Source organism: Fundulus heteroclitus, unplaced genomic scaffold (assembly GCF_011125445.2).
Source record: "Fundulus heteroclitus isolate FHET01 unplaced genomic scaffold, MU-UCD_Fhet_4.1 scaffold_59, whole genome shotgun sequence".
Taxonomy (NCBI): domain Eukaryota; kingdom Metazoa; phylum Chordata; class Actinopteri; order Cyprinodontiformes; family Fundulidae; genus Fundulus; species Fundulus heteroclitus.
The window spans coordinates 1,207,423-1,222,400 of record NW_023397022.1 but is presented as its reverse complement, the minus strand read 5'-3'; the positions used below and the strand labels follow the sequence as shown (position 1 = coordinate 1,222,400).

Below are 14,978 nucleotides of genomic sequence, written 5' to 3'. Positions count from 1 at the left end.
GATGTATTGGAGATGGGATGCATCTGAAAGTTGCAGGATGATGGCTCTCCCGAACTGGACTTGGGCACCTCTGATCTAGCAGGTTGCTGACCAAAAAGGTTTAAGTATTCAAAAAATACAACCCAATTAAGAGGAAAAGTAATATCCCTTTCGAAGTTTAAAAAGATCTTTGTAGCAAGTTTAATGCATAATCTTTTGTGAAAAACCAAAGTTTGTGATGCTTTCACAATAAAATTTAAAATGTTCCATTTGTGCAGATTTATTATTTTAACCAAGTTGAATTTCTGAGTAGCATAAAGGTATTTTACTCCTATTTGAAAAACTAAAATAACATGCTAAAAAACACTTTTAAGATGATTTGAATGCAAGCTATATTTTAAGTAAAATGTGAGTGATAATTTAATTTGAGGTAGTTTAGTTTTTTAAGTTGGAACAACTTGAAATTTTGAGTTGACTTTCTATAAAATTAAGTAAGATGAATTAAAAAATTGTATTTGGAATAAAGTAAATTAATTAAGTAAGACTGACTTAATTTTTTTCAAGTTAACCAAAATCAATTAATTAGGTTGGATAAAATTAATTGAATTACTTGTTACCAATTGAAGCAATTCAATTAAGTTGGATCAAAGATTTTCTTTTTTCAGTGTACTCCAGAACTACAGGTCTATCTCAAACCTCCCCTTTATCAGTAAGATTATTGAAAAAGCTGTGTTCCAACAATTAAACACCTTCTTAACAACGACCAGCCGCTTTGACGTTTTCCAGTCAGGTTTCCGTGCTCACCACAGTACAGAGACCGCCCTTATCAAGGTGTTTAACGACATCCATAGAAATACTGACTGTGGAAGAACCACCGTGCTGGTTCTACTGGACCTCAGTGCAGCATTCAACTGTCGATCACTCCATTCTGCTAGAACGCCTGGAAAACTGGTTCGGCCTCTCTGGTACAGCTCTCAACTGGTTTAAATCCTACTTAAAGGACAGGGCCTTTTTTTTATCAGTAGGTAACTTTACATCAGAGATGACACAAATCACATGTGGGGTTCCCCAAGGGCTGCAGCTGATCCACAATGCGGCTGCCTGTGTCCTCACTAAGACAAAGAAAGTAGAGCACATCACCCCAGTTCTAAAGTCCTTACACTGGCTCCCTGTATCTCAGAGAATAGACTTTAAAATCCTTCTGTTAATTTATGAATCCCTAAATGGCTTAGCACCTAAATACATCACAGACTTGTTATCAGCGTATAAACCCTCCAGACCACTAAGGTCTTCTGGCTCCAGCCTGCTCTGCATACCTAGAACCAGAACCAAACACGGAGAAGCAGCATTTAGTTCCTATGTTCCACTTATCTGGAACAAACTTCCAGAAAACTGTAAAAGTGCTAAAAGCCTGAGTTCCTTTAAATCGAGATTAAAAACACATTTGTTTAGGATTGCCTTTGACTGTTCTAGTTAAACTGTTCTACTGAAACATCACTAGTTCAACTTTTTTAGTCCAACTGTTTTTAATGTTCTATTTTGTTTCTACATTTTATTCCTACTTGCTTTTATTCTGTTTTATTTTCCTATATTTTAATTATGTAAAGCACTTTGCATTGTCTCTGTACTGAATTGTGCTATACAAATACATGTATTTGCCTTTGCCTTTATACAGATTAAGAGCCATATTTCTCTCTACGGTATTTTTTCGGGACTGGTGCCAGGCCCCTCAGACTCTCCACTGTTGTAGCTGCATGCCACGTTTTACCGACATATTTGCAAACAACCATCCTGAAAAATTCCTTTGGCCTTAAAAGTTACAAAAAATCTGCTCACATAGGATCTGACCTCACAGCCACTAGAGATTTAAAAATTAAATCTCACCTTATTGTCTTTGCTGCTGTGATGTCATCCCCCTCTGTGGACCCTCACCACAATAATAAAAAAAATAAAACACCCACTCAAATCGGGCAGAATCCCCCTTTTGTTAAGAATTGACCGCCTCCAGTTGCGGGTTCTTTGCCTGAATAATGTAGCGTTCTCAATTTGTAGACTTCTGTAGTAATAAAAAGGCTCTTGAAATAAAAAGCTATACTTTAACACATTTCATCTAAAAAACAGGGATGTTTACAGCTTCAGTACTGGACTCTCATAAACAACAATGCGAGACGGGTAGATTTCCGGACCCCAGAGAGTGTCCTACTCTCGGCCACGTCAGCTTACATGGATGAGCAAAGCCTGCTCAAGATTGGTCGATTACCCGATGTTGTCTTCCAGGATCCACGTCACCATTAGATTGAGAGCTTGGCTTCAGGGAAGATAACTGTCCATGTGTTGTCATACCAGACGTACTTGGGATCGTTTCCTTGGTAACTGTCTTTTTCAGCCAAAGCCTCTGTTATCTCATAATCAGTAACACTATGTGCAAGATGTATTTGTCTGAAGACAGTACACATGAACGGCTTAAAAGAGACGAGGTTATCAGGTTATCATTTTAACTCTAACTGTCTACTTTAGGTTATGATGCCTGGCAATGATAAAAGAGTAGAAATGGAGGAAGTGGAAGATCTTTCACACCTGGGGTGAGTTTATACATCAACAGATACCCATATTATTTTGATAGTCTACAATGATTCAAACTTTTTTTTATTATTTTTAGAGAGATGTCTGAAAGCTCTGTGCTATTGAATCTGAAAAAGAGGTTTGACCGTGACTGTATTTACGTAAGTTTCACTATTTTTCTTAGCCTTTCAAATACAAAAACCATAAGAAATAAATGTTATGAAGTATTAGTAGCACCTTTGCTATCAACCTAGGCCTCTAATGATTCAAAAGTAGAATCAAAGAATTTTTAACGTGCCTGAAACGATTTTGAAATGTAGTAAAAAAAAAAGTTATGCTGTCTAATTTATATGATTATAGCCTGTTGCAAGCGTGATATTTGCTGGACTATCTGAAAGTTAGAGATTGTCAGTGTCTTTAGCACACCTAAATGTTGGAGTGGAGCTATTACTAATTGCTAGTAGAGACAATCTTTACCAAATAAAAGCAGGAGAAACAATCTGTGTTATGTCAGTATTACTTAGCAAACATCCTTTTTACCCTAGACCCACATTGGAAACAACCTACTGTCTATCAACCCATTCAAGTCTCTTAACATTTTCTGTGAGGAAATGCGGCAGAAATATGAAGGCAAGGAGAAGCATGAAAACCCACCGTAAGCAAATTTTTATGAAACTGCTCTTGTTAGTAATGTTACATTTCCTTACACTTTGTCATTTGGCAAAGCTTTTCTGTGTTTGTATCAGTTGGTTTACTTAGTTCAAAATGTTTCCTTTCTTAGTGCTAATTATAGACATTTTCTTTATGTGCTTTAGACATGTGTATGCCTTAGCTGACTCGATCTACCGACTTTCTCAGTCCTCCACACAAGACCAATGCATCATTGTGAGGTACTAACAAAAAAAAGAGTTTTACAATATTTATGCCTTTTACAACTTTATTCTGACCACTGTTATGATTTTTCTTAGATGAACCCAGAATGGACACCACACACACTGAGCTATTTACTGAGAGTTTGTTGACAGAAAGATGAGTAGTGGATGATGAAACCAGAGAGGCAGGACTGGACTGGAACTGGGGTGTAGATGAGAGCAGGAGCTGACAGACCAGAGAGAGTTCTTGAAAGCAGGGCTGCTGGGGGACAGAGGAGGCAAGAAACCCAGCAGCTAACAGAGGCTTGACTTGAGGCACAGTGGAGACAGGAAACCCAGCAGCTGGCAGAGGCTTGACCGAGGCACAGAGGAGGCAGGAAACCCAGCAGCTAACAGAGACTTGAAGCACAGATGAGGCAGGTAAATCCAGCAACTAGCAGAGACCTATTGAAGCTCAGGAAAATCTAGCAGCAGGCAGAGACTTAACTAGAGACACAGAGCAGCAGGGGCAAACCAGGCTGTCAGACGTGAAGTGAGTGGAGACTTATGACGAACCGGCAGGGAAGAGAAGACTGAGGGAGGCTTTTGTAGGGAGGCTGAGAGGTGGAGTGAGTCTGACTAATGAATGCCTAACAGGTGTGACTGATTGCTGAGGGAGTGGAGGGTGAGCTGAGTGAGAGGAGGAGGTGTAGGAGAACAACAGGGAAAAAAGCCAGGCAAAAACTAAACCATGACAACCACATTTCAATGCTTTTGGTATGAATCATCAGAAGGTTATGCTTTAAACTGCTATAGGATAGCCCAAGGTCTGTGTTTTTGGCATCACTAAATTAATGTTTGAACAAAGGCAGGTCAAAATGTAAACGCTGCACATAAATTTAAAGTATCATAATGCTTTAAATTTGCCGGATGATCTTAAAAAATATATATAATTTGACAAGTAACTGCAATGCAAATATTCTTTATGAAAATATAAGCCTGGCAGTTAGCATGATCTGAGGCAGTTTAGCCATGCATAATACATTTCCATGGTAACCTTTGTGCCACTGCTTTTGTAAAACCAAATTAAGATTAGGTAAATCCAGGATAACCCAGAATCCATCCATTCATCCATCCATCCATCCATTTTCCAAACCGCTTAATCCCTCATGGGGTCGCGGGGGTTGCTGGTGCCTATCTCCAGCGTTCACTGGGTGAGAGGCGGGGTACATCCTGACAGGTCGCCAGTCTGTCGCAGGGCTACACATAGACAAACAGGACAAACAACCATTCACACCTAAGGACAATTTGGAGAAGCCAATTAACCTAACAGTCATGTTTTTGGACTGGGAGGAAGCCGGAGTACCCGGAGAGAACCCACGCATGCACAGGGAGAACATGCAAACTCCATGCAGAAAGACCCAGAATAACCCAGAATAACAATCTTAATCCAATCCTTTTCCAAGTTTTGCGCAATAATCATCTTCTTCAACTCCCTCAACATTTAGATTGTTGAGGGAGTTATCTTTAGTTTAACTTTGACACCAATTTATTTGGTGTCCACAATTGATTAAGTGTTTTTTATAGGGCTGTTAGTTTTAACGCACTATTAACACGTTAACTTTGTTAGACCATAACGCCGCATTAGACCATAAATTGCATTAATCGCGCGTCACACCGTTCCTAATGTTTTTTTCCCTGTCACGCTCTCCGGACTGTGTGTCTTTTACCCTCACTGCTTTCCGTAGTTCCAAGAATGCTAGAGGTGGTAGCAAAACAGACCCGCGCTCACTGTTGCCAAATCTGTTTATTTTATGCAACTTTGAGCTTCTTTTTTCTAAAGTCGCTTGTAAATTTCATGAGTCCCGGGTTGCAGTTTTTTGGGCTTGTTTCTGAAAGTGAAGTCGCTTATTTGGGCTTTAAAATAAGTGAACACGAGTTATAAAGAGACCTGCTTGCGCTACAAACTCCAGCTGAAATATCCCTAAGCCTCATTATGCGCTGGAGCACATCCTCCTCTAGACTGACATAGGAGCCGAGGGAGTAAAGGCAGAGGAGCAGCTCTGCCTGTATTTTCTGCAGTTAACGATTGCAATAACTGGTGATAACTGCTGAAAGTAGATTATGTGGTGCAGATCACCATTTTGAGCAGAGATTGGTTCTGAAGATGAGCTTTTACACCCTGATAATGTTGCAGAAACCCAACCAATAAAGCATACTTTAATGCTTATTAAATATTTGTCTCTGTATTTGACAAACTAAGGCTGAATCACATTGCCAAATGAAGTAAGGCAAGGCAAATTTATTTATATAGCACAATTCAGTACAAAGACAATGCAAAGTGCTTTACATGATTAAAATATAGAAAAATAAGACAGAATAAAAGCAAGTAGGAATAATATGTAGATAGAAAAAATAACAAAAAAGTGGTGATTCAGTTAACTAGAACAGTTGAAGGCAATCCTAAACAAATGTGTTTTTAATCTTGGTTTAAAGGAACTCAGGCTTTCCGCACCTTTACAGTTTTCTGGAAATTTGTTCCAGATAAGTGGAGCATAGGAACTGAATGCTGCTTCTCCATGTTTGGTTCTGGTTCTAGGTATGCAGAGTAGGCTGGAGCCAGAAGACCTGAGTGGTCTGGAGGGTTTATACACTGATAACAAGTCTGTGATGTATTTAGGTGCTAAGCCATTTAGAGATTTATAGACTAACAGAAGTATTTTAAAGTCTATTCTCTGAGATACAGGGAGCCAGTGTAAGGACTTTAGAACTGGGGTGATGTGCTCTACTTTCTTAGTATTAGTGAGGACGCGGGCAGCAGCGTTCTGGATCAGCTGCAGCTGTCTGATCCACTTTTTAGGCAGACCTGTGAAAACACCGTTATAGTAATCAATTCTACTAAAAATAAATGCATGGATTAGTTTTTCTAGATCCTGCTGAGACATCAGTCCTTTAATCCTGGAAATGTTCTTCAGGTGATAGAAAGCCGACCTTGTAATTGTCTTTAGATGCTTTTGGAGGTTCAGGTCTGAGTCCATCACTACTCCATATTCTGGGCCTGATTAGTGGTTTTTAGCTGAAGCGACTGAAGCTGTGTGCTAACTTTTGATCTTTCCTCTATTGGTCCAAATATTATTACTTCAGTTTTGTTTTTATTCAATTGAAGAAAGTTTTGACACATCCAGGCATTGATTTCTTCTAGGCATTTACTCAGTGCCTGAACTGGTTCATAGTCACCTGGTGACATGGTGATGTAGAGCTGTGTGTCGTCTGCATAGTTATGGTAGCTGATGTTGTTATTTTTTATTATCTGGGCTAGAGGGAGCATGTAGATATTGAAAAGGAGGGGACCCAGGATGGACCCTTGGGGAACCCCACATGTGATTTTTGTCATCTCTGATGTAAAGTTACCTACTGACACAAAAAAGTCCCTGTCCTTTAAGTAGGATTTAAACCAGTGGAGAGCTGTACCAGAGAGGCCGACCCAGTTCTCCAGGCGTTCTAACAGAATGGAGTGATCGACAGTATCAAATGCTGCACTGAGGTCCAATAGAACCAGCACGGTGGTTCTTCCACAGTCTGTATTTATATGGATGTCATTAAACACCTTGATAAGGGTGGTCTCTGTACTGTGGTGAGAAGCAAAAAATACAGCTTTTTCAATGATCTTACTGATAAAAGGGAGGTTTGAGATGGGCCTGTAGTTCTGGAGTAGAAGTTTGTCTAAATTGTTCTTTTTCAGCAGTGGTTTGATAATTGCTGTTTTTAGGGACTGGAGGAAAACTCCTGACAGAAGGGACGTGTTTATTATCTGAGTCAAATCAGCCGCTATGACAGGTAAAACTTTTTTAAAGAAAACTGTGGGTAGAACATCAAGGCAGCTGGAGGAGGAACTTAGCTGCTGAATGATCTGCTCTAAGCTTTTGTGGTTTATTTGGCTGAATTGGGACATTTTGTCAGGATAAGTTCCAGCTGAATATGGCTTTGGTTCTAGAGTTGGTGTGGATGTACAAACTGATCCTCTAATTTTTAGGATTTTCTCAGAAAAGAAGTTAACAAATTCATTGCAGTCCCTGGTGGAGTGGAGTTCGGAAGTCACGGACACAGGAGGATTTGTTAACCTGTCGACTGTGGCAAATAAGACACGAGCGTTATTAATGTTTTTCTTAATGATCTCAGAGAAGAAAGATTCCCTTGCATTTTTCAGTTGTAAGTTATATCTGTGAAGTCTCTCTTTATAGATGTCATAGTGAACCTGGAGTCTGTTCTTTCTCCACCTGCGTTCAGCTTTCCGACATTCCCTTTTTTCACCTTTAACTGCTGGAGCATTTCTCCAAGGAGATTTTTAAAACCTTCACTTTAACTGGAGCAATGCAGTAAATGATGTCTGAGACTGAAAGTTATCTACTAGCTCATCTACTGAGTTGCAGCCCAAGTTTGAAGTAGCAAAGTAAGCTTGAATAAAAGTTTCAGTGGCATTGTCCTTAAAGGTGCGTTTTCTTACGATGTCCCTTTGGCTAAATGAGTCACTGGAAATGATACATTCAAAGGTAACGGAGAAGTGATCGGATAAGGCAACATCAGTTACATTGACCTGTGAAATGTTTAGACCTTTAGTGATGATCAAGTCTAAAATATGTCCCTGTTTGTGCGTTGGCTGTTTAACATGTTGAGTTAAACCAAAGTTTCTAAGTGTGTCGCACAGTTCTTTTACACTTCTGTCTTCAGGGTTGTCAACGTGAAAGTTGAAGTCTCCCACAATAATTAAACAGTCATAATCAACACATATCACAGACAGCAGGTCACTAAAATCATTAAAAAAGTTTGATGTGGACTTAGGAGGCCTGTAAACATTCAGAAACATAGTTCATACCGGGCTCTTTACCTGCAGAGCCAAATGTTCAAAAGAGTCAAATTTTCCCAAAAACACCTTTTTACACTTTAGTGAATCATTAAACAATGTTGCTACTCCTCCACCTTTCCTTTGCTGTCTGCTCTCACAAAGAAAATTGTAGTTTGGAGGTGTTGACTGTGTCAGAATTGGTGCCTCATTAGATTCATGTAACCATGTTTCTGTTAAAAACATTACATCAAGATTATTGTCAATAATAAAGTCATTAATTAAAAGAGATTTTCCTGACAGAGATCTAATGTTTAGTAAACCCAGTTTACATGACTTGGTGGTTGATGGTGTCTCTGTGGCAGGTTGCATCTGACAGTTTATGACTTTCAAGTACGATTGATTATTCCTGTTTGTTTTCCTTTTGCTTTTCTTATTTCTGCCATGTATCATAACAGATATTCCATATTCTCTGTCAAGTACCTGGAGTTACAGTGTCAGCACATGCAAGCTGTGCTTAAAAGTTCTCTTTAAAGACTATTAAGATCCTGCCCTGTTGTAAGACTCCGGAACCATCCATCCATCCATCCATCCATCCATCCATCCATCCATCCATCCATTTTCTGACCTGCTTAATCCCTCATGGGGTCGCAGGGGTTTCTGGTGCCTAACTCCAGCGTTTACTGGGTGAGAGGCGGGGTACACCCTGGACAGATCGCCAGTCTGTCGCAGTCTGGAATGACCTGGACATTTTAAAACTTTTTCCAGGCTTTAAAAAAAAACTGTGTATCAATGTGGATTTAAACAGAATGCAAAAAATATACAAAGGAATTATCGTTGGTGTGAAAGCTCGGGATTGCATGTGCATGAGAGAGTGAAAAAATGAACAATAAAACTTATGACTTTATTTAAATGTAAAATGTATTTATATGTAAATGCTTAATACCATTTCTATCTTTGTTTAGGAGGCAAAAAAATATTTTGGCATGAAATATTTATTTATTTACACATTTGTTTACACACTGTGTAAACATCAGGGCGATATGATTTGTGATTTAGCCATTATAGGCCAGAGTTTAACATTTTATGGAAACAGGATGTTTTCATTCCAATTCTGAAAAGTGCTTGAAAAATAAAAATGTTTAAATATTTGTTGTACAAGCATCTTTTTTTACTAGTGTCATTTATTGGAAAATTGCATATTAAAATGCCCAAATAGGCTTTTACACATTCAGAAATAAAAAGATAAAATATGCGATTAATTTGCGATAAATCTCGAGTTAACTATTGAAATTATGCGATTAATCGCAATTAAAAAAAAATTATCGTTTGGCAGCCCTAGTTTTTTTATAATTCATTGTCTTCCTCCCTTGGTCTCTTCAAACACCAACTTTGGGAAAAACAACCCCTAGAGATAAGTAATAAAAAACATGCTGTTTTGTTTGTTACATAATTCGTATTTAAATAAGTTACTTTTTTATTGTATTATTGATTCTTTTGAAAGAGAAGTATAAGTAAAAATATCTTAAATAGCTTCTTAATGTTTTAAAGTATCCTTTTAATTTGGGAAAGCATTTTTCTTCCGTTTTTCTAAATAATTTATTCTATACATTTCTTCTGATGCAGTGGACAAAGTGGTTCTGGGAAGACTGAAGCTACTAAGCAAATAGTCCACTATCTCAGCTCGATGTATCAGGACAGAAACAACAGCCTAAGACAGGTACTTCAAAGTGGAAAAAAACTAAATTCTGTAAAGAAACTTGAGAACCTGCAGTTGGTGCACTGCTGTTTTTTAAAGGACAGGGTGGCCCATCCTCCCAAGCATATTCTAAGTCAGATGCAAATCAGTGACCCACGTGTCACTGTCCTGGGTCGTTACAAGCTATTGCTTAGTGTGAGTGGATTACTTGGTCACCTGAATCATGAGAAACTCAGGAGAATTTTCTCCAAACACCACATACCAGTAATTTCCAAACCTAATAACACTCTCAGACAAAGACTGGTTCATCCCAATGACAGAACACGCAAACCACAGCTGAGTGGCGTTGTTAATGTGGTTCAATGTAGTGAGGACTGCTCAGACTCCTGGGAAAACTAAACAACAGCACTAGAGGGCCAGAAGCTCAGGGCAAGATTCAGCAGTCAACTTGCACCTGAAGAACAAAGGGCACTCCTTTGACGACAGTGATGTCCAGATTTTGGACAGAAAGAACAGATGGTTTGAAAGAGGGGTGAAAGAAGCCATCTTGGTCAAAAGACAAAAGCCATCACTAAAGAGACAGGGAGGATTGCATTTCCAACTCCCCAGTATTGACAGCTCAGTCCTCCAGCTTATTCCAAAGAGATTACATCAGCAGTCTCATCATGATACAGGTGACCAAGTACTAGTAAGCAATAGCTTCTAGTGACTCAGGACAGTGACGGGTGGGTCATTGTGCTGACTTACAATGCGCTTAGGAGGATGGGCCTCCATGTCCTTTAAAAATCAGCAGCGCACCGACTGCAGGTTGCTTAAGTGCTAGCCACCAGAATTGACAAAAACTCCTGGATAGGTGTCAAAACATTTTCAGGAAGAACTGAGCGAAAGTCCAGTTGCCTCTAATTTAAGCCTGTTTGTCTCTCTTTTTCAATTAGCCTATGGAAGTCTTTCCAATCCTAGAAAGCTTTGGAAATGCCAAGACCATTCTGAACAACAACTCCAGCCGTTTTGGCAAGTACCTTCACATTCACATGCAACAGTAAGTACACCAATATTACTTAAACTAGGAATATTTTTCTAATTAATCTCTTTGCGTGGATGGTAAAATTGATTGCAGCTATTCTTTCATTTGGACTCTGTGTTTGACAGTGGAGTTGTTGTAGGAACTTCACTGTCCCAATATCTCCTGGAGAAGTCCAGAGTTGTATTTCAGGTAAGTTTATTGAGTGCTTTAACTCACCTAACATAGCAGCAGGGATGGGCAGTATTTCTAATACAAGTAGAAATACTTGTATTTTTTTTCTTGTATTAGAAAATAAAATTTTCTAATACAAGAAAATACTATTTTGTAATTTGTATTTTTTTTAGATGATGAAAATGCCTTTGTATTTTGTATCAAAATACTTCAGTGTTGTGTATTTTTGTATTTTCAAAATACTGTAAAATACTTTCTGTGAGACACAGTCTGTGATGACATCTAACTATCTATAAAGCATGAAATAGTGTCTGTGGCACCTTTGCAGTCAAGTCTCTGTTATACCACTCTCGGCCACTGGGAAATTTTGGCACTGTTTCACACTTGCTATTGGCACGTTGCGTGATCAACACAAAACGCACGGTGCTGCATATTAGATTGAGTCAGGTATCTTCTACTTGGTGCTTTGTCTGGACCAGTCAAGGAAGTTGTTTCAAAGCAAGGTGAACAACCAAATTTACCTAGTTTATTTCAGTAACTAATTTATTCTTAACCATGAATCACTCTTTTTATCACATGTTTCTGTTCAGTGTAACGTTCAGTGTTCGTAAGGCTAGGCTATGCTAACTAACTCTCTGTGTTAGTTTCACTGCTGTTGATTTCACCAGTGAACATTCAAAGAATCGCGTTTTTAAAGTTATTATGTTACACGGTTTCCTTTTGTTTCATGTAATTAGCCTATAGCCTACATAGGACTGTTGTATCTTGTTGTCAATATGTGTGCTGCTGCAGCACCACAGCTGACCTTCTCCGCTACTTGTAGTAGGCTAGCTCCTACTAGTGTTGGCCGTTTTAATTTACTTTTTCTTAGAAATGTACCTAAATAATGTTCTACTGTTGACTGTATGTAGCCTACACAATATCAGTGTTGGGAGTAATGCAGTAAAAAAGTCATTTAATTAGGCTACAGTAATGTATTGCTTTTTGCAGTAATGCAGTAATGTAAGGCATTACCAATAAAATTCTCAGTAACTGAAGTTACTTTGCTTTTTAATCCAAAATTGAGAAATGCTTAATTGGCACCAGAGACGATTATCCAAGAATTAAAAAAGTGATCTATGCTGGTCCTGGAATTTGATTGCCCTTCTTAGATGACTGTAGAAAGGGAATTTGAGTTATCTCTGCCATTCATGCAACAAATCTAACATGCTTAGGCTATACTTCTCAATTAAAGCAGTGAGAATAACATAAAATGTTGATTTTACGGACAAAGATCTTAGCCATTATTCTCAAACTATTTGCATTAAGTCTACACAACTGTAAGTGGAAGAAAAGTAAACCAGCAATGATGAGAACTATTTAAAGTCAACACACAATTTCACTATGGCTATATTTTAGTAGATTAAGTTGTGAGTGACCTTTGGCCGTTGGGGCCTACATTGTCCCATGAGCCATAACTGCAACCATTATATTGTTCTTTTGTTAGCCTTAAGCCTAGCTCAGTCATTATGCCATACCACATCACCTCCTGCCGTGTATTGAGCTGCAATGAACACATGAAGAAATCCATATTTCCTGTTATTTTGGTGAAAGTAATGTAAACGTAGTGTAATGCCTTACAATTCAAAGACAGTAATATTGTAATGTAACAAATTATGGTTGAATCTGGGCGATTAGAGGGCAGAACATGAGAACTAGAGCACTTCTTTTGATCCACAGTTTAGACAAGGTAAGGTTACTCAGCACAAGGCTTACAAGTTGAGTTCACAAGCTTAGATCGCAACAATTGAGTTTGCAATTTGCCTTTCTTTTTTATGTTTTACAGTATTAATGTAACAACCAGATTTTTTATTTTTTACTTTTTTTTTGGTATTTACATTGATCAAGGTTGTACACTGTGGTAGTTATGGTGTTAAATCACTTAAAATGTTAAAATGCTTACCAGTTTAAATGTCTAAATAAATCATCCATTCTAGTCCAAGTGAAAGAAAGTTGCCCCCTGACAGTTCATACGAAAAGTCACCCTACAGATTCTGGCCCACGGCCTATTTGGATTGTTTGTCTTTTGAGTTATTGTCACTGATTCATAGTGGGCAATCAATTCCACCAGTAGAGTAAATAAGTATACTTAAGGAAGGGCTTCTTGAGTTACTGAACATTTCTCAGGGCAGAGGTTTATATTGGGGTGTCTAACATGAGGGGCCAGCATATGTTTTTCCAGATAGTGTACAAGTGAAGGGATAGAGGAAAAAGGCGCTTAGAATGAAGTATTTTGTAGTATTTTGAAAATAAAAGAATACAGTATTTTATTTTGATAAATTTTTTGGCTGCTGTATTTTGTAGTTTATTTTGATACATTTTTAAGGTGGGTATTTTGTATATTGTACATGCACTGGCGCCCGGTGGCGCCAGTGCATGGCAGCCTCGCCTCTGTCAGTCTGCCCCAGGGTAGCTGTAGCTACATAGCTCACCACTGAATTTGCAAATACTATATTACAAAATCCTTCATAGAGTACACTAAACAGGCCAAAGATTGCTCAGGATGGGTTTTGCACAGTGTAATATCTGCTTACAGTGCACAGGCAATAATCCTGAGAATTATATTAATGCACTGTGGCTATGTACACCTGAGATTTGTCAAAGAGTCTGAGATGTAATATTTCACCTTTCCCCTCAGTTTGCTCGCTGGGTAACTTAGATGATAGCACTTTGGTTAATAAATCAGTTTGCATGGCATTTAGTGCCCTGTGTATTTCTACAAAAACTATCCCCATGAACTGGAAAAGTAAACATATTCTCAGAATAAATCAGTATAGAGATCTTTTGTAGGGATATATTAGTCTTGAGACAGCATCTACATCGACATCAGATCAACCTCTCTAGGCTCCTTTGATCGGTTCCATCACCTAGTGGGGTGGGGGACCATTGAATAGGCCCTGTGGGTTATTGTCACCGATGTGGGGTACCAGCGTCTTGGAGGTCTGGTGGGTCCCCGGAGTGGGGTGTCTGGTGGGTCTGGCGTCAGGGTCTGGGGCTCCGACTGGGGTGAAAATATGTGGGCCTCTGGGATGCCCTTCAGTGGCTACTTGTGAGTTTATTAGGGGTCTGTGCAGCGTGTCTGTTGTCTTATGTGGTCTAGAAGTTGTTTGACTGTGGGGGTGGGGGTAATATAATTTATTTTCTATTGTGGTGGTGGGTGGTCTTGGATGAATGCGTGTATAGCTCCTTGTCTCAGTACTGGTTCATGGTTGTTTTGGGGGGAGTAGTCTTTTTTTTGGGGGGGGGGGTGGTCAGTTCCTAGCATTCTGGGCTCTCTTGCATGGTTGGGGGGTAAGAGGAGAGTTTGGATGTTGGTTCCGGTTTGTGGTTGATTCTCGGGCCTTTGCGCTTGTCTCTAGCCTCGGACCCTACGTATTTTGGTGCCGCTGCTAGTGGTGCCTCCCTACCGAGGTGGGTTTTGGAGAACGAGGGTGCTTATTGTAGTCAACAAGGGAGCCAGTTTCCTGGGAGAGCATTTTGTGCCCTAGTCCTTTCCTCCCCATCCGTAAATGCCTCCCTTTGCCTGCTCCATCATGCTGCCACGCATGTAGGACTTTGGGGAGTAGGAGTGTCACTAGGGAGCGGGAAGGATTTCTCAGCTCTGCTGTCTTGTGGTAACCTGGGCCTTAATTTTAATGTACAGCTTATCACTTTCATTTATAACATTTTTACGATACTCATATGTAGGACACAGCGTGAGTGGCACTTTAGGTATCTGGGGAAGATTGAGTAGGCCTCACCCCTGGTGTCTTTCTTTGCCTTCAATGTAAAACGGCATATAGATACTGAGGGTTCTGACTGGGTTGTGTGGGG

The 14,978-nt window shown here is 39.3% G+C and overlaps 1 protein-coding gene across 1 annotated transcript in view; it reads left to right on the top strand.

Annotated features, from left to right (window-relative positions):
- myo15b (myosin XVB) overlaps positions 1-14,978 on the top strand; it is a 456,255-nt gene that overhangs the window by 52,496 nt on the left and 388,781 nt on the right. The window contains exons 2-8 of the mRNA XM_036133239.1: positions 2,497-2,561; positions 2,639-2,702; positions 3,087-3,196; positions 3,357-3,431; positions 9,859-9,952; positions 10,867-10,970; positions 11,081-11,144. Coding sequence (XP_035989132.1) covers positions 2,497-2,561; positions 2,639-2,702; positions 3,087-3,196; positions 3,357-3,431; positions 9,859-9,952; positions 10,867-10,970; positions 11,081-11,144 — 576 coding nt within the window. The remainder of the gene's footprint in view (positions 1-2,496; positions 2,562-2,638; positions 2,703-3,086; positions 3,197-3,356; positions 3,432-9,858; positions 9,953-10,866; positions 10,971-11,080; positions 11,145-14,978) is intronic.